We start from the raw sequence: 18,062 nt of genomic DNA, 5'->3' as shown, positions 1-18,062 counted from the left end.
TGTGACCTAGCCAGAGTATGGACGAAATAAGGTCGACCCATGTGCTCAGGCTTGCATCGACAAGTTTATGTTTGCTTTATTTGTGGCAGTGGTCTAATTTGGTTATCAAGGACGAGTTTGTCGTCGCTGTCTATTATTTTAATTTGTATTAAAGCGTTTACGCTCAATAGCTTGTCCGGCGCAACAGTCCAACGTGACAGCCAGTGTGGAAATGGCTTGGGCATTGTACATTTGGGAGACTGAAGCTGAGCCGTTGCTCAATAATGTGAGTGTGGATGTTGCGGCTGTGAATCGCTGCAAGGTCGGCTGGGTGCTGCACATCTCGAACCGAAACTGTACTCAATCGATTACCCTGCATTAACCCACACTGCGTACTCCGCCAGCTCCGCCAGCTGGCGATGGCGCTTCTAGCCATCGCTACAGCAAGATAGAGGCGCAGCTATTGATGAATGTCTCTTAATAGAGAACGTTGGCAAACTAAATTCGAATATTGACTTCTCGCGATTACTAGCAGATGCTTTGTACAAGGCTGATTCAGCCTCAGGCTGCTAATTGTGCTGTGCCAAGGTGCAGAACCTCACATGCCGCGCGGTACTAACACACGGCTCTCTCGCGTATTTGCATCCTGCGGCACTGGCTATTGATTGTCCATGCGACGAATTGTGCATCGTGTGCGGGTATTAATACATCTACAACTGCCGTCTTAGATCTCAACTACATGATTCGATCATTAAACAACATGACTGTCCAAAAATTGCTCTTACCAACCGATCCTCACGAGCTGCCGCAGTTCGTCATGCGACGTCTTCACTTCGCATTTGAGACTGCATTCTACAACATCCTTAAGAATCTTGAGAAGCCACCGCAAACTGATCTCAGCAATTTCCTCGGATACTGCGAGGCTTGGTGTATAACATTGCTTGGACATCACGAAACTGAAGAGACTATCACCTTCCCCTATCTTCAGCAAAAGCTAGACTTTGCCGAGGAAGTAGAGCAGCACAAGAAGATACACGACGCGCTGGACGCTTTTCTCGAACAAATAAGATTGGCGAAGAAGGATTCTGCCGCATTTGATCCGGCAAGGATGACTCAAATCTTGAAAGACGCTGAGGACAATTTAATGGCGCATCTCCACCAAGAAATCGAGGACTTGGCACCCGACCGCTTGAAGGTCTTCTCAGGCGAAGAATTAGCCGAGATGATGAAAGTGTCCGAGAAATACGCGATGAAGCACAGCAGTCCTGTTGTGATCCTGCCTCTCATTAGGTCTCATACTCCGCCTGAATACAAGTGTTTTCCACCTTTGCCATGGGCGGTTGAGAAACTCTTGTTACCGTTTCTGGCAATGCGGCATAGCGGTTATTGGAAATACTCGCCTTATTCTGTCGCTTAGACTTGTTAGTTCGGTGCAGGATCTCAGTTACTTGGTGCATGTTTTCCTATGTCAGTGCTTATATCGTTCAAATTCAGTCTTGTGGTGGTCGCCAGAATGTGTCTTTAATAAGTGAGAGTACAACTATGGCTCCAGAAGTTCCCACGGTTGCATGGTACCTAGCCATTCTATCCAAGCAATTTTGTTAATTCTATAACAAACTGAAAGCAGCAGCTCTAATGACTGTGAGCTGGATTTAAAAAAAAATACACTTTAGATAATTGTTGTAGTTAGGCTGGAACCCGACATCGAGCACACCCAGATGCTTAGCATTATTGTAAACAGGGAACGACAGTTCACATCCTCATTTGATACAATACTTCCATTGTTTGCTCAACAGTATGCAAAATAATACTTGCGAAAATCTTGCACTTTCAGAAGATAATGACGTGAGTAAATAATTGTGCAGAAACAAATAGGGACGTTATATCTGAGTCAGCTCGATTCGCACCGCACAAAGCCAGCGCGGTATCATGGGCTCCCGATTGCCTCTAATGGCAAGGTCAGCATCAGACCGCTGCCTTGAACCACTATTCCATCATTTTCCACCAGTTGCTATTGCATCGATTATACAACCAATTCATTTTTATTGGCTCGCCATCATATGCCGTGCCGTGAAATTATTGCGTTTCTAGAGTAATCGCCATATTTTCAACATAATACATCGTAACTTTGCAACGAGGATCGCGCAGTGGCGGTAGGTTCCAATCGGCTCTCCTGACTACCTTCCGATAGCACACCAAGTTCGGTCTAGTATTTCGAACGCTTATCAGTTGCGGTTCAACAATACGCGCATATCTGGAAGCTGAAGGAGCGGACCGGCATAGCCAAGACTGGCAGAAGTGAAGGAGAACAAAATAGGAGGATGGAGACGGAGCAGCGGGTAAGGGTTATCTAACTGCATGTCGCGCCGTCGGTGCCGACGGTCAGTAAATGAATGGGCACGATAGCTCCGCACTCTGCACCCCTATAACAAAAACTCTGAGCACACTGTGATGTTTGGTCAGAGATGGCAATTTGCAGAGCCGCTCCAAGAAATTGTTGTTGTCACTCTGGCGACTGGTCACAGTGAGTCAGTGAACAAAATAAATGGCACTACCCATGCATCTGAAAACTGTTTGGACAGAGTCACTTGATCGATGTGACTCTCCCGCCGCACACGATCCTCTACAGTATTTCGGCATAGCGAGTTCCTTGTGACAAGTCACTAGACTCGAGTAACTACGAGAGTTTTCAGGAGTAGCTTCCCATTTAGATACGTTACTACTATATTTATTGAATCACAGCAACAGAGCAACCGAGCAAACCGTTTAATAGCAGCCGGCAGGCTACTATAAATTACGCTTCGCCAGATAAGACTGACGCAGCTTGATACTCCTAGTTCTCTCCAGATTGGCGAGCTGCTTTTCTCTCTTGGCAGCCTCAAGATTGCGGGACTCCGATACCTATGATAAATGACACTACCGTTAGCAATTCCTGATATAAACTAAATAGTAGTTTTACCTTCAGCGTGGGAGTGAGAGCCCTATAAGATTGCCGGCAGCTTGTGGCCGAAATTCGGATTGATTGTGGCTCTATTCCTCGTTAATTGCCTGCTAAATCGCCAATTGATAACTTTTAAACGGTACCATTTTCAACGCTGCCATCCCCTCCTTGCGGAACATCGGTGATCTCGTGATCTCTCCATCCGCTTCGCTCTGCGTGTCTTGCAGTGTTTCTTCTGCGACATATTCGTCACTGTCCTCATCAACAACGCGTACCTGATAATCCGCGCTTAAACGGGAGCTACTGATACAACCGTGCGCACGTCGGAAGTATCCCGACAAAAACACAACTGCTGCCCACTGGCCCTCGGCCAGAGACAGCAGAGGAAATTCTAGCTCTAAATATTCGCACATTCTTATCTGGATACCCACAGGAACATGCTTCCACTTTTTATACGAATAAAATGTGGGTTTGCAAAAAACCCGGTATCTCAGTGAAATAGCGATACCGTCATCTCTTGGCACCGCGGCGTCAAGGGCCTGCAGGTAATGCAGCTCAGCAAAGCTGTCCAGGTAGCCCTACAAAGACCAGTTAGCAACATCCATTTCAGCCGCGCAACGGCTACATTTACGCAAATATCTTTTGCCGCTCGTGTGATGTTACGCTCTTTCGATAAACCTGGGCAGGTTAAGGTGGCCCTATTGCCGATTTGGCCGGCTCCTTGCGGTCTCGGTACCGCGTTCCTTCTTCATCAAGTGTGAAGAAGTTAGCATAATCTAAGTTATTCACATCTAATCGCACTTGCTATATGTAGGTTACCGTCTACTGGAAGTCGTATGTAAGATATATTAGAGTACTGCGGCATGATGGCTGACTTGGCGTGTTAGTGTATGTACATAGTTGGTAGTTAGGTAAACAGTGGGAGAGAAGGGAGAGGGGAAGGAAGGCGGTAGAACTAACACGCGCGCGTCACTGACATTCGTGAGCCGCATCAGCAAGCCAAGCGGAAAAACTCACTCCAAAATAAACAATACGTCCCTCGTTATTTTATCATCCTCGTTGCATGAGATTTCTCAGTCTCCACTCCGGAGTCGGATCGAGCACGTTGTCGGAGCTCTTTGCTCTTCGGGAGGCAATTGGTCTACGAAAGAGAATACGCCTCCAACGCTGCCGTTAAGGTCTCAGCCTCATTGACCCGCTCTTGGGGAATTCCCTGTTCTATTCTTATGTCGTGTGTCTTGCTCGATCGGCCGTCGGTCAGCCTTCGCTGCAAGCTAGAAGCGACTTCCAGGTATATGGGGCTTTCTGACTGGGGTCTCAGTGATTACTTCACTCGCTACGCAGTCCGGCAGGAGTCCTCAGCTTGGGCTTACATCGTTGAAAGTCGCATCTGGCCTTCGCTGGACATCATATTTGCCACACTCGTGCATCGATCTTCGAAGCACGCCTTCGGAGTTTGTTCTTTCTCCGCTTCGTGTCTCGGCTAGTTGGAGCTCCCTCTCCGCTCTGTCTGTGCAGGTCTGGTCATCGGCTGTGTGATAACTCACTCCATGAGGATCATGTGTTCTGATCCTGTACTTCGTTTGCTTCACGTAGCTGATGTTCTTCTTGTTTCGTGCTCCGAGTTTGAGGAGGCTGCTCGTGTATATATAGATCTGAATTGTCCTTGAGACTGGTCTCCATCGAGACTAGACTCTCAGCTTCCATTCTATAGTTCACATCGTCCATCCAGCTCTATCTCTCTCACACGTCTTATCAACGTAATCGCTAGTAGCGAACATTATGCCTGTAGACAACGGCAATGTTCCGGCGGTCTTCATCGAAATGCACGTTATGTCGCGGAATTAGGATACGAAGTCTCGTCCAGGACATATTATCGCCATAAGAATCAGAGAAGGCTTATTGGTAGAGCATCACTGCTTACAGCAGACAGAGATGAACAGGTTAGCGGCTATTAAAACTCCTTTTAGCAAACTTTTTGACTAAACAACTTAGCCTTCTCTTTTACAAGGATCTCTCCAGACTGTCAGTAGCGACCAGGCCAGACACTCCATTTAATAACGACGAGTTTGGTTCTCAGCAGCAACAGCATGGTCAAGAGTTTGAAGATGATGTTCAGCATAATGACGATATTGGCGACTGTCAGAACGACGACGAGGACGATGCGGAAGATGAGGACTTTGCGGACGTAATGGCCGACCAGGAAGAGTGTTCTGATGGGCAGAGCGTTTTGAGCGTTAATGACTTATACGGAGACAGGGAGCTGGATATTCTGGACGGGGATTTAGAGACCGACGACGACACAAACGATGGAACTTTAGGCCATTCTAATTCCTCTCTTCCAGCTGTGCAACCGTCACCTTCACGGATCATCTCAGGAACGCATACTAGTGGACAACCTACAAGTGAATCTTCGTACTCGAAGTAGTACACTTTCTTTACTGACAATGAGTCTAGTGCGACGCTTGTCGTCACGACCCTCAACGGTGAAAAACGGGGAAACAGGGCGATATTGTGTCTGTTACGTTGCATTGGCAATTTCAATTCGCTGACCCCCAATTTTCCAAGCTGTTGCTATTCAACAGTGAATTCTACTAATGCGTCATGGAATTAATGGACACTGGAATTACGACGATATCTTGACATCTATGTATTAATGTATATAAATTCAAATGATCATTCCTTATTAAATACTCCTTAACTTCATATTTAATTCTACCTTGCGCCTACCAATGGCATCACTTCCGCATATATACCCTGCCCTCCCATGCGCTTAGTCTCTTGCCTTGGTTGTCAGAATTCCCTAATAGCAATTCGAGATTTTCGTCCTTCAGACTTGCAGGAATGTAAATGTCTTGCACTTCGTCGGAAAAGTTCAGAACCACCAACGCTTGATCTCCACTCGTGCTCTCTTTGATGAAGGTGAAAGTCTTCAGGTTCTCAAATTCACACACTTTAAATATCCCATGGATGAAGAGTTCCGAATGCGCTTTCCTAAGCTCGAGCATGCGTTTCCAGAACGTAAAAATACTGTCGCGGTCATGTCGTTGTGCTTCCACATTAATTTCAGGATAGTTGTCATGCACGCGCATCCATGGCTTTCCCTCTGTAAATCCTGCATTTGCTGAGCCGTCCCACTGCATCGGCGTTCTCGCGTTGTCACGTGAAATTTTCTGCAATGCCCAAAGTGCTTTTTTGAGCATTTCCTGGTTTCCTGGGTACAACACATTCATTTCCTTCCAGTAGTTCTGTGACCATACGTCTTGATACTCTTCCGCTCCCCAACCCGTGGGCACATTGACCATCCCAATCTCTTGGCCTTGATAAATGAACAATGTGCCGGTCAGTGTTGCAAGCAGAATTGCCAGTAATTTTCCTGCCTTGTCGTGATATTTAGGATCATCCGTCGCAAATCTCGAGATACTGCGCCCCTGGTCATGATTCTCTGCAACTACCGTTGTCCATGCATCCGTCCCGATTACCAAGCCTTGTGTCTTCATGATTGCTTTTTTCATATCCGTCAGCGCATGTTGATATAATTCGTGTTTCTGGGCCGACCCGCAGCCCCCAAGCATGAAAATATCAAAGTCAAAGACCATTCCCAGCTCTTGCTCCTGAGCAGAAACATAACGCAGGACCTCATCCCTTGACTTAGTGTCCGGCAATTCTCCAACTATCATGACATCTCCGTACTTTGCGAAGACCTCCCTTCGAATCTCCTTCAGCCACTCGTGCATTCTTGGTCCATTGACATAATATTTTGTTGCCTGCTGGTATGGTGAAGTTGCATCGACTACCTCAGCGTCAGGATATTCCGTATCTTTCGAGTATAAATTGACGGTGTCGACCCTGAAACCATCGATCCCCTTCTTCAGCCAGAACTCGATTGCGGTCTCATATATTGCGAGCCTCGTAGTTTGATTTTCCCAATTTAGATCTGGCTGCTCGACGCAGAAAAGATGAAGGTAGTATTCGTCCCTTTCGGGAACGTACTCCCAAGCGCTACCTCCGAAGATCGAGCGCCAGTTGTTCGGCGGTTGGCGCTTGCCGTCAACTATACGTGGGGCACGCCAGATGTACCAATCAGCCTTGTCGTTGTCCCTGTTCTTCTTACTCTCTTTGAACCATGCATGCTCGTCACTGGTATGGTTAACGACTAAATCCAAAATCAACCTCATACCACGAGCGTGCACTTCTCGGATCAGTATCTCCATATCTGCGAGGGTACCATATGGGGGATACACATCCTCATAATTTCTGATGTCATAGCCCATATCTGCTTGTGGGGAATCGAACATGGGAGAGAGCCAGATTATGTCGATTCCAAGGTCTTTGAGGTAGTCTAGCGTGCTGACGATTCCCGGGATATCACCCAATCCATCGCCATTTGAGTCTTTGTATGAGGCAGGCCAGATCTGATAGCACGTGCCATCTTTCCACCACGCTGGTTTGGAAATTGTCATTGTCGTATAGAGCACGGTAGCAGTAGCTATAATCCACTCGATAATGGAGGAAAAGTGATCAGCACCAGGTGGCAGTCCATGGCCTTTAAATGGCGAAGCTTCATATCAGAACTTCTAAATGGTAACGGGGCATCAATTCAAGGCGGGGTTGACCACGGACAATTCTCGGAAAGACTACGACGCCACATCGGCCACCATCGTGTGAAGACCGCTGTTTATTTGTCTGCGGCTTGAGTAAAAATTGGCAGGCTGACTGCAAGGACCGGCTGGTTTTATGACTCATCGCCGAGGAAAGTCCGATTAGGATCCAATCCGCGAGCTAGATACAAGTCATTCCTCGCCTCACCCCGCATAGCGCAAGGTTTCGCGGCGCCCCACTTCGAAAGAACCAGGGTTCGGGGTTTCATGCGGCTCAGTTCCGTCCGAAGTAGTGCCGCGTGTACTTTCTCCGCCTCTAAGCGCAGAAGTGCGACTAGTGAAGCGATTGATTAAGACAAGGAAGTGGCAGGTTTCTTCAAGGTAGGGCTGTTCACGATACGATATCGCCGGCTTTTTCCCATATCGCATATTGTATCGCCAGCCAGAAAAGTTAGGCGATAACCTCGCCTATCGTATCGCCGTATCGCCTAAAATACGTTACGATATCGCCAACTGGGCGATAAAGCGGAAGGATAAAATCCTGAAATTAACTTAACGCTGTAGAATTGTTTTGCCACTTTCCATCCTGGATCATTATCCATATCTTTTTTCTCCGCCATGACTGACGGACACTTCAGCAGTTCACCGACGAGTCAAGAGCTTAGTAGCCTTCCCCGCCGTTCCCGTCGTAAACTTGATTATTACTGGCTTAAGGATGGTAGTGACGAGGAAGCAGAGTCTCAAGATCGACTTCCTAGAAGTCCTCGATTGGCCGCACAATCAAATCCTGATAGCTCTATCGATGAGGTCGCAAGCAATGTCTTCCCTGACGAATCAACTTCTCAGTTATTAACAAACACGTCAGTTGCTGATACCGCCTCCAGTATCTCCAAAAAATCGCGACCGAGACCTGCTTCAGATTGGCTTTGGGGTACTTTAATGTTACAGTGGTACCCCATAAGCAATTTATCAATAGGAGATCTATAAACTGGACGATGAGAAAGAGATTCGCTGTCAGCAGCCTGGCTGTGCCTGGCAGACTTTCAATTCTGTGAGGGGAACATCAACTAGTAATATGAAGCTACATCTACAAAAGCATGGCATTATTACGGTTTCGCCTCCCGGACAGAGAACAATCCTTGCCGCTTGGAAGCAAAGCGATGAGCTCTCGCATCAAGCGCGACTTGAAAGGAATCTACTCCGATAGACAGTGACAGAGTTGCAGCCATTTACCGCTATAGAAAGACCGGCATTTCGCTCAATCTTTGCATCTCCCTGGAGTTACACTGTCAAGAGTCGTGTCCTGAGGGTCTCGTACTGAGCCGCACAGTGACGTCAGCCAGCTCCCTCCGTTCAGCCCTTACCCTTCATCCGGGTAATCCATTCCATCCTCTTTAACTATACTGAACCACACCACCCTGGACGAGGATGGAAAAGTGCTTCAGACTGTGCGGCTCATTTGTATGCAATTTCCATCTTTCCATCCTAGTTCAGCCCCCTGAACTGCGTGTTATATTTGTAGGCATTTGAAGCCTATTGAACATTAACTCTGAACCACACTTTAGCCGCACCATCGTAAGAAAGGCCACGGCCTCACGCACTAAAGTAACTTTGATAACTTTATATTCTGTAGTACTGTAGATATAAACGCACCGTGCGCGATTATCGTTATCGTTGTGAACAGTGCGTTTACGCCACGGGCTGTTGGCGCAAAATTTAGGACTGCGCTAAGGAATTGCGGCGTCGCCGTAATTGAGTTTAGGTCTGTCGCCATTGGGAGCGCTAATTGCGGCATCGTATGGCGGGCACCTTGCTTCGGACAATGAGCAATACAGGGTTGTAAGTCTTAGGGTAATATACTATTAATTGTTCTTTAATCATATCCTTATCAGTATCCATATCCAGATAATTGGCTTTATCCGATCCATATCCATAGTAGCCACGGAAATGATCCACGTGATTATCCGGGATCTTGGACAGAAAATAATCCTACACTACTAGTGGCTAGATTGACTACTCAATTGAGCCCCAAACTACCGCTATCTATTCCCCACCCAAGATTAAAAATGCAATAGCGGTGCGCAACTGATCAGATTCATCTTCTCTTTAGAATGCCGTTGGTAAATATTGTGACGGTTGACAACAACCTGCGCACAATTCGAGTGGCGCTGAGCTTTGTGACAAACGAAGGGTTTGTGTGGGGTGTGGCGATGCATGAATGGGTACGACCTGCAATTTTAGACTGTCCCAAAGAGGCTTAGCGCATAGGAGCTCCATGATTCTCCATGTTTAATGACAAAGATATGTCAAAATATGTCAACGTGTAACTGCGGCAATTTCCACGACAGAAGCCCGCCAAGCCTATTCGCTGTGATAGCGTTTCCGGCTATTAATCCATATAATGAGCAGATAACCTCGCTGGATCGATATTGTAGCAATTTTATCGCCTTATCGAGACTCGACAGCTTGCGGAACAAGGCCGTAACGTTCAAACTGTATGTCCATGTACTGGGTTGCATCTCCCACGTGACGCCATTTGTAAGACATTGTCGGGCTCAGGGGCTCAGGGAGGCACTCAGGTCCCCCACCGTTATCCTGCTGTTGCCCTTCATCCTGCGTATCGATGGGCATACTTCGAGAATTGGTGGGCCAGTGAAACTTCATGGATTGATAAAGCAAAGAAACTTGTTCAGGAACTACGGGACTCAAAATACAGGCATCTTAGCATCTCTTCTGTACACACCTTGCCGTTAGATGCCAAACTTATTTTGCTTGTTTTTAGTAGCTATAAATATATGAATTATGTTAGTAATTAAGCTTAGTATTAGTCACACTCTGGAATTGTTTTAGTGCATATTATTTCCAGATATTCCACTCAATGTGAAGCAAGTATTTCAAGATGACGAACTCACATCACTCAAGAAAGATGGGTAAATGACGTACTCGGTTGCGCCGGTGGACTGGATGCATCAGAATTATAAACTCTGGCTTAGCCCTGACTCAGCACATCACTTGGATGTACTGAGAACCGCTGGCCAAAATTCTCAGTTCGTTGAAATGACATACCCAGTACAGGAAATTGAACTGGGTACATCAATTTTATTTACTTGGTGCTAGATTCGTTTCCATAGGGTAACGGCGGAAGGTATTCCATACGAAATTTAACAAAAATCGTGAAGAAAGTCGCCAGACACCACTGCCTTCTCAACAGGTGTACCCTACAATAGACGAGTACGAGGAGTGGCAACGTTTGCACCTGGACTGGGACCAGGATGTTGTTGATCCGTTATCATATTGGCACGAGAAACGAAGCCTTTATCCATGGCCCTTGACGTTCTCTCCGTTCCACCCATGAGCGCAGATGTCGAGAGATTGTTCTCCTCTTGCGGTGGAATGTTTGACCCTTCGCACAATCGTCTGGAGGCCAATACAATAGGTATTGTGCAGCCTCTGCGCTCTTTGCACAAGGCTAGTCTTATTCAAAGTAAAGACCACCTTCTACAGATGCCAGAGTCGCATGAGAGGTCGCTGAAGGAATGGAAGGAGTTGACGGGTGACCAGGAGGGAGGAGAGTGGGTTTCAGGGGCTAACGAGGTTATCGAGGTGTAGATACTAGATAGTGAGCTTGAATGTATCTATTCCTCCATTCCACTGTCCATCCACTCCACTGATTCCCTCCGTGGATCCATTCCATTGCGAAATTGCGCCTTAGCGTTCACGTGGAATGGATGGAATGGATCGCCACAACTGGCTACCGATGTCTAGATTAGTAGTAGCGGATCTGTACGAGACCCAGATCCTTACAGCAAGCTCCAGGCGTAAAGAATGAACTTTTGCTTTCAGGGTTGGAAACAAGAAGTGAACGCAATACAAAACAATCGGCCCACGTGCAAAACGAAAATAAATATCTCCAATAAATACTCACCGTGTAATGAAGACAAGATGGCTGTAAGATTCTGGGGATGTAGCGTTGCGGCTGGTTGTTGGCGCAACCCACATAGGCCTTCCCCGAAACTGTGCATGAGATTCCCCTTACCATGACTGTTCACATATGCCTTGTATAGTGCTTGTCTTTGTTTGTCATCTTTCTCTTTCGCTTGTTTATTCCGTGCTTATTTGAGATCTCTACGTTCGTATTCTGCTAAGTAACATCAGGTCCGACGGCTATAACAAGAGGGGTTTGTCCTCGGTATCGGACGAAGCAGAAAGTCTTGTATTCTTAGAATAATAATACTCATATTCTTGGTATCGATTATCGGGCCCAGCTCAATCACAGTCATAGTCATAATCCCGTTTTAGTCAGTCTCAGCCCAGTCCGGTCAGCCTTCGTTACGCTGGCAACGGAATAGTACCTGTTATATAGATGCGGAACCACGAGAAAATAGCTCTTGCTTGGAAGCGGTTAAAATGAGAGCATGCTGTTTAGACTTTCCCAACTTCATCCTAAGGAACTCATATCGATGATCCCTCTTATTTTACTTAAAGTGGCACAAGCCCGTCCTTGCCAATAAGCTTCCCTGCGTCAGCATCCCTCTCCCCCGCTATAACGCTCTCGAGCAGCTTCCCGCCAATGCTGGGATGCCCACCCCCCATCGCCTTTATCTTCTCCTGCATGTTTCCGAGATCCGTAGCCAAGAACCCGGGTCCGACACCCCAAACCTTTACCCCATCCGCCTTCAACTTGTGGTTCCAGTCAAACATCAACATGTTGAGTGCCGTCTTGCTACAGCGGTATCCAATGGTCTCGAACTCCATCTTCTTAGGCCACCCTGCCGGCACAGGCGGCATGTTGTAATTCGTGCCTGCCTCCGTGAGTCGGGAGAAACCGGCCACGAAGATCAAGCGGGGGTCGGCTGACTTGAGCAAAAGCGGCATAAATTTGTGGGTGAAAACCTGCGTACCGGCAACGTTCACATCGTAAGCCTTATTGAAGCATTCGCGGAGACCGACTCTGCCGGAGACGTATTCGACGTCGAAGGTAGCCCCTAGGAGATGTTAATTCGCATGGAATGTCATAAGATATAAGGAGGTGTACATACCAGCGTTATTGACGAGGACGTCGACGTGCCCTGGACTGGCCTTGACTTGCTCAAACGCCTTCTCGATCGACTCGTCACAAGTGAGATCGATTTGGACCAGTTCAACGGTGTTGGTCGACTTTGGACATTCCTTGTGGAGGGTCTCAATTGCAAGCTTGCCCTTCTCCTCAGAACGACTGCCTAGAAGAACATGGTAGACATTGCTGGACTCCAGCAACGCCTTGACAGTCTCGTAGCCGATGCCATTATTGCCGCCGGTGACGAGAACAACCATTCGGGACGCCATTGCTAGTAATTTTTGCTCTTAGTTCGCGGAGTTGTTGTCTTTTGTGTCTCGTTTGTTGAGTAACTTGAGTTTCTTATCCTGAACTCGAACATTTTATTAGTGACCTACTCCGCCTCTTTATAGCATATTCATTTTTAAAGGAATTACCGAGGCCCACAAATACCTTCCTCTACATTGCGATAAGTCAACCTCGCCTTTCTTGCTTGACGGGGCCTTAAACGGAGTTATCACATCTTCAGCGACAGTGTGGAATTAAGCTTAGTCCGGTTACGTCCGCCTAACGCCCATAGGGTTAGCATTAGGGCTACTGACGATATTCAAACTTAGCTAATATTATTCGAGCGATTATCGGTGTCGGAGCGATATCGGCCAATCCCCCAGCGGCCAATGCGAATAGCGATTACTATTCGAAGCATTCTTCGACCGCCGAATCGAATATTCGCCATATCGTGCCGCTATTCGATATTCGACTTACAGAGGGCTGTTGCCGTTTTGCCGGCGCCACAACTACTAACAACATGTGGGTTCGGGTTCTGTTTGCCTGGCGCTTGGGGTTTTCAATCAACATCCTTCGCCTCTGGCACCACGGCAGCAGCCTCCAGTGCTACCTTGCAACGCAGCAAAGCAGAAACATATTAATGATTTGATTGCCATCTAGTATTGTTTGGCAGTGCAAGCGATATACCCAGCCCAAGAAGCTTCTTTTGCTTCAGCTCAAGTTTTCGAGTGGAGAATGGTGATTGCAGAACCATTGGACAAATGGCTTCCGGCGTGTGATTCTGCTCCAGTTGGTGTGTCAGGAGAGAGAGTTCCTGAGGCCTTCGGCGCCGCACATTACGGCGCGCCCCACTGACGTCACTGCGTCCAGCGGCTCGGACATGGCGTTGTAAACTCTCATGGGATTTTGCGGCAAATCCTGCTGAAAAAAAAAAACCGATTTTGATTTTGCAGTAAAATGCCCATCCCGTTCTGAGCTTATGTTACTAGTGAAGCCGTTTTCGACTTAGTGTGTACGTAATTTTCTCTACGGCGAAAGGTGACGATCAAAAATCCAGAATGCGGTCTTGTGTAATTGAGAGACTGAACGTGTATGTCTGAGCACTAACACTTTTGCCCCTGAAGTCTAGGATGGTCGAGTGCCACTCGTCCGCAATTGGCTGGGGTTAAGGTCGGACGGATAGAGACGTCGTTTCTATTAAAATAAGCTCGGCATTTCATGGCCGGTAGCAGAGCTATAGGTCGAGATGTTCACTTTTATCTCTTTTCAGAGCCTGAGAAGCCGCTCGGTGGAATGCGATTGAATCCATCGGTAACGCAGAAAAACTTTCTATCTATGCTCGGCATCCTCATTGTTGCGTCTGGTCCATATAGAGTCACATTGAGAAGCACCGGAATCGACCTGATGCCAATAGATGATGCTCTCAAGCCAGGTCATTATGACATAAGACCATATTCTCGCAAAGGTAACATATCTTCTTATGAGTCCTTGTGCTGCTTCTGAGGTTTAGACAGACACAATATCTATCACCGACGAGCCGTGCATTACTCGAATTCTTTCAAGAACTATCACCGGCAGGGATGATATTTTCCGAGCTCGGATCCGTGAGAGAGATGGAAAGTGCGTGATAACTGGCGTTGTGAACACAGAGATTAGTTGGAATGATTGGACAGGCTTTGAAGCCGCCCACATCTTCCCAGTCTCCAGCGAAGAATATTTCGTGCAGAACGGATTTTCTCGGTACATTACGAACCGAATAGGACCGCGTGACACGGGGATAAATTCATGCCAGAATGGGCTGCTTATGCTGTCCAATATCCATCAGAAATTTGATAGTTTTAAATTCTCGATCAACCCAGATGATGGCTATAAGATAACCTGTTTCGATACGGATATTTTCGGAATAGATGGGAGGACACTTGACCCTATTTGTCGAGATCACAACAATGAGAAAGGTGTAAGAGACGAACTCCTAAGGTGGCAATTTCGTCAAGCAGTATTGGCCAATATGAGGGGCGCTGGAGAGCCGATCTTTGAGATGGACTTTCCACCTGGATCTGATGTGATGGGGGAGATCCTCAGTGGGCCAGAACCAGCCAAAAGGATGGAGGCGGAGCTTTTCTCAAGGTTGAGTGGGGTATCATTAGGGTAGTGGAGTAAAGTCTATTTGCACATGCCCAAATGAGTCGTTAAGGAGCGATGACTGATCTTACATTAAGCACTGTTTTATAATTACGGCTATACGCTCGCGTTATGGACGACGTTGGAGGCCAGGCGAAGGATACCATGTGTACCGGGAAAGGACTGGGCTGGGTGACCTCTGCACGGGAAACAATATCGCTAGCCAGGACTAGATTAGGGACTAGACTAAACTGAACGACAATGTATACAAGGAATACAAGAATTACTTACCTTGACAGAGAGGGCGAAGTCGTCCTTGAACAGGACCAGGCTTCCTTGCAGTCGAAGTCAGAGTAGACAATGGTGGAATATGCATCGAAGGAGATAAAGGGTGGTGGGAGTCGACGGTACGTGCTTGGATCTGGATTAAGTCAAGAGGACTGGTATCGACGAAAGAGGACACTAGCTAGATGATGTAAGCGTAACGAAGCTCAATGAAAGATAACTAGCGCCCACTAACTGTTCCGGTCTATAATATCTAAAAACTAACGACTAGATGGCGTGCAGCTAGCTGGGCAGCGTCAAATAGTCAGAGGACGAAGCATACTAGCGATCACCAGGTTCCGTTTGCGACTCATCCCGGTGGTATCCTTTTTGTTCCGGAACTTATCAGCAGTCAATGGCGAAAATGTAGAAGACGAGTCCTGGCTACCATGCCAACGCCTTCGTACTGAGTGGCTCTTCGGTAATCTTTCTCTTTTTCTTCTCTTGCGGTCAGTGCATCGCAATGTCAGCGTTTCCAGCGAGGATCGCGCAGTTTTTTGCCTGGCACGTGGCATTTAGGTTAACGCGTAACGATCTACTGTACTCCAATAGAATCTATCTCATTCCCAGCCACCAGCCAGTGATTTTATGTTTACACGGCAAACCGATAACCCTGGCCGCCCGAAAAGTCGTCCATTGCTCTGATGTCTTGAGCGCCACCCACAACTGGTCATGCAAGCCAAGATTTCGACAGTCCTGCTCCCCATCACCATATCTCGAGTTAACTATCAGCTCTGTTCGATAGTCGTCCACGAATGGCGTGTAGGGAGTAGCAGACGTTGTTGGGGACAAGTACCACAGACTGTGACCCGCCAGCGTCAGCGGTTAACCCTGACCCAAAATCGCTCTTCGGAATGCCATCAAGTCAGCGACCTTCCGATAGCACACCTAATTCGGTCCAGTATTCAGAATATTTATTAGTTGCCAGTTCATCAACACGCGCAGACCTGGAAGCTAATGGAGCGGACGGAGAATAGACAATGCTGGCGGAAGTGAAGGAGTGCGGCTCCTAAGCCACACCTACCGTGTTGCGACGGAACAGCGGGTAAGGGTTATCTGACTACATGTTGATGCCGACATCAGACACGAGCTCTGCACTCAACACCCAGCTGAAGCCTTTTAGTAGTTCTAATTACTAAATGACGCAAAATTGATACACAAATATAAATATATTACGAATTATGAGCTTGGTAACTAGTCGTTCATTGGCCCAATTTATATGTGAGATGTGTTTACATCTCAGCTCGTAGTCATTTTCGAAATTACTCCCCTACAGTTTCTTGCCGCCGGAACCAAAATTCTTTCTGTTGCTCTGTCAGCCAGAAATAAAGGTCACTGCACCTCTTATTTGGAACCAGTTCTACAAGATATCCAAAATGAATATGCTATACGGCGAAGAGGAATCCAGATCACGCCATCTTGTTACAGCAGCGATCGGCACGGCACGTGCCAATACGTCGCAAGCTGCTATGGGAGTTGAGGGAGCCGCAAAATCCCAAAACAAGGAGTATAAAGATCAGGCTGTGTGTCACACAAGCGTGGTTCTGCAAACATCCATGTCGTTGGAAATGCCTCTTCGTCATAATGAACAAGCTTCTTATCAGCGAGCATTGAACTTCCTCATGGCAAATGAACCCGAAAAAAGGCTTGATGTATGCCTCTCGCCTAAATCCTTTCAATTCCTTGACGAGCAGGCCCATGCACTCTATGGCGACGCGAAGTATATTCACATTAATTTGTTGAGAGTATGACTAACCAGCGATAGATATCCCCGTGTTCAATATTCGGCTCTTGACTCAAGGGTCATTATCACTACGATTCCAACTGCACTGCACAGTCGGTCAGCGTCCGGCTTGCAAGGCTTGATCTCTCGATCCGTGCGGGACACACTCATACGACTTAACAAGGGCGAGTTAAGCGATGATGTTGTTCTCGTCGGAGACTCTGAATACAGCATTGTGGATGATCAAGGGAGGTTCTCCAGAAAAACTCCTGATGGAGGTCTCACGTATAGCGATGAAGAGGGCAAAGAAGCATTGACCATCGTTATTGAAGCCGGATTCTCCGAGTCGTACCAGCAACTGAAAAGGGACGTTAAGCTGTGGCTGAACCAATTTGAATGCCATACTGCTATGATTATATTTTCCACTGAAAATCCTAGCTTTCGAAGTCCAACAAATGAAGGTAATAACACATGCTCGGTCACTGAGCGTGGTTTGTTTGAAAGTGCCATGGAACACACGCAGAGGGTTAATTCATTTGGGCCATATTGCTTCGGAGGCCATACGTGGTTCGGAACCATGGCTACCGCAACAATTGAGGTACTAAAAAAGAATCCAACCACCGGCAGAATCAAATCCAAGAAACAGGTGAGCAGCAAAGCATAGCCTTGAAATATCCCGGTGCTAATCAACACAACAGGAGGTCGTTCGTACCGGACAAATGATGGTACAGGGCGATAGCGTAGATGTAGGTCTCACTATTGGGGACGCATTTCCGCCTAATCACGTGGCGATTGAGGATATTCGTGAAGAACCAGTTCTTCTTGCGACTCATTTGGTGCGCAAATTTCTGGTATCTGGAGCGCGTAGGACTGCGGAGACCCGTTTTTTTAATTTTTTCGGGAAATGAAGCGGTCACAAAATTCTTGATTGGCGTGTGTGCATTGTCGGAGGCGTACTGGTTCTTGTCGTTGATTGAGATGTCTGGCCGGAAGTGAGTAGGAGCAAGGCAGTTTGAAAGTACCATTTGATTGTTCGTCTGTCAATATTTT

At 47.1% G+C, this 18,062-nt stretch overlaps 7 protein-coding genes across 7 annotated transcripts; 4 read left to right on the top strand and 3 right to left on the bottom strand.

Annotated features, from left to right (window-relative positions):
• The first annotated feature begins 429 nt into the window (after positions 1–429).
• On the top strand, positions 430–1,642 carry POJ06DRAFT_258619 (uncharacterized protein). The gene has a single exon (XM_056188284.1). It carries the CDS (start codon positions 719–721, stop codon positions 1,394–1,396), a length of 678 nt encoding a protein of 225 aa, XP_056041584.1. The 5' UTR covers positions 430–718; the 3' UTR covers positions 1,397–1,642.
• An 891-nt stretch (positions 1,643–2,533) lies between these two features.
• Positions 2,534–4,722, bottom strand: POJ06DRAFT_277401 (uncharacterized protein). The gene is made up of 3 exons (XM_056189715.1): positions 4,294–4,722; positions 3,064–3,498; positions 2,534–3,009 (listed from the first exon to the last, which is right to left on the bottom strand). The coding sequence occupies exons 1-3, from the start codon at positions 4,348–4,350 to the stop codon at positions 2,941–2,943; spliced, it is 561 nt and encodes a 186-aa protein (XP_056041583.1). The 5' UTR covers positions 4,351–4,722; the 3' UTR covers positions 2,534–2,940.
• A 133-nt stretch (positions 4,723–4,855) lies between these two features.
• On the top strand, positions 4,856–5,348 carry POJ06DRAFT_270112 (uncharacterized protein; the record flags this gene model as incomplete). The annotated part of the gene is made up of 2 exons (XM_056189418.1): positions 4,856–4,863; positions 4,916–5,348. 2 exons carry the CDS (start codon positions 4,856–4,858, stop codon positions 5,346–5,348), a joined length of 441 nt encoding a protein of 146 aa, XP_056041582.1.
• Positions 5,349–5,553: 205 nt separating this feature from the next.
• On the bottom strand, positions 5,554–7,383 carry POJ06DRAFT_226099 (glycoside hydrolase superfamily; the record flags this gene model as incomplete). The annotated part of the gene is made up of 1 exon (XM_056185720.1): positions 5,554–7,383. The coding sequence occupies one exon, from the start codon at positions 7,381–7,383 to the stop codon at positions 5,659–5,661; it is 1,725 nt and encodes a 574-aa protein (XP_056041581.1). The 3' UTR covers positions 5,554–5,658.
• A 4,354-nt stretch (positions 7,384–11,737) lies between these two features.
• Positions 11,738–13,060, bottom strand: POJ06DRAFT_226095 (uncharacterized protein). The gene is made up of 2 exons (XM_056185719.1): positions 12,561–13,060; positions 11,738–12,506 (listed from the first exon to the last, which is right to left on the bottom strand). The coding sequence occupies exons 1-2, from the start codon at positions 12,844–12,846 to the stop codon at positions 12,001–12,003; spliced, it is 792 nt and encodes a 263-aa protein (XP_056041580.1). The 5' UTR covers positions 12,847–13,060; the 3' UTR covers positions 11,738–12,000.
• Positions 13,061–14,083: 1,023 nt separating this feature from the next.
• On the top strand, positions 14,084–15,477 carry POJ06DRAFT_258603 (HNH endonuclease-domain-containing protein; the record flags this gene model as incomplete). Its single annotated transcript, XM_056188283.1, has 2 exons — positions 14,084–14,309; positions 14,359–15,477. Coding segments are annotated over exons 1-2 (805 nt in total), but the record flags the coding sequence as incomplete, so codon positions are not given.
• Positions 15,478–16,665: 1,188 nt separating this feature from the next.
• On the top strand, positions 16,666–18,035 carry POJ06DRAFT_292774 (uncharacterized protein; the record flags this gene model as incomplete). Its single annotated transcript, XM_056190408.1, has 3 exons — positions 16,666–17,009; positions 17,055–17,658; positions 17,711–18,035. 3 exons carry the CDS (start codon positions 16,666–16,668, stop codon positions 17,918–17,920), a joined length of 1,158 nt encoding a protein of 385 aa, XP_056041578.1. The 3' UTR covers positions 17,921–18,035.
• Positions 18,036–18,062: the final 27 nt, after the last annotated feature.

The sequence above is a fragment of the Lipomyces tetrasporus genome, assembly GCF_029532465.1.
Source record: "Lipomyces tetrasporus strain NRRL Y-64009 chromosome Unknown POJ06scaffold_9, whole genome shotgun sequence".
Classification (NCBI taxonomy): domain Eukaryota; kingdom Fungi; phylum Ascomycota; class Lipomycetes; order Lipomycetales; family Lipomycetaceae; genus Lipomyces; species Lipomyces tetrasporus.
This window is presented reverse-complemented; position numbering and strand designations above follow the sequence as displayed.

What these genes read in the sequence shown, in the direction of transcription:
- POJ06DRAFT_277401 (XM_056189715.1), bottom strand. Translation starts at nt 4,350, where the DNA reads ATGCACGAGTGTGGCAAATATGATGTCCAGCGAAGGCCAGATGCGACT. An exon ending in CAGATGCGACTTTCAACGAT is followed by an intron (nt 3,499 to 4,293) that starts GTAAGCCCAAGC and finishes TGGTCTTTGTAG; the next exon opens with GGCTACCTGGACAGCTTTGC. An exon ending in GGATGGCAGCGTTGAAAATG is followed by an intron (nt 3,010 to 3,063) that starts GTACCGTTTAAA and finishes AACGAGGAATAG; the next exon opens with AGCCACAATCAATCCGAATT.
- POJ06DRAFT_226095 (XM_056185719.1), bottom strand. Translation starts at nt 12,846, where the DNA reads ATGGCGTCCCGAATGGTTGTTCTCGTCACCGGCGGCAATAATGGCATC. An exon ending in CGTCCTCGTCAATAACGCTG is followed by an intron (nt 12,507 to 12,560) that starts GTATGTACACCT and finishes AACATCTCCTAG; the next exon opens with GGGCTACCTTCGACGTCGAA.
- POJ06DRAFT_258619 (XM_056188284.1), top strand. Translation starts at nt 719, where the DNA reads ATGATTCGATCATTAAACAACATGACTGTCCAAAAATTGCTCTTACCA.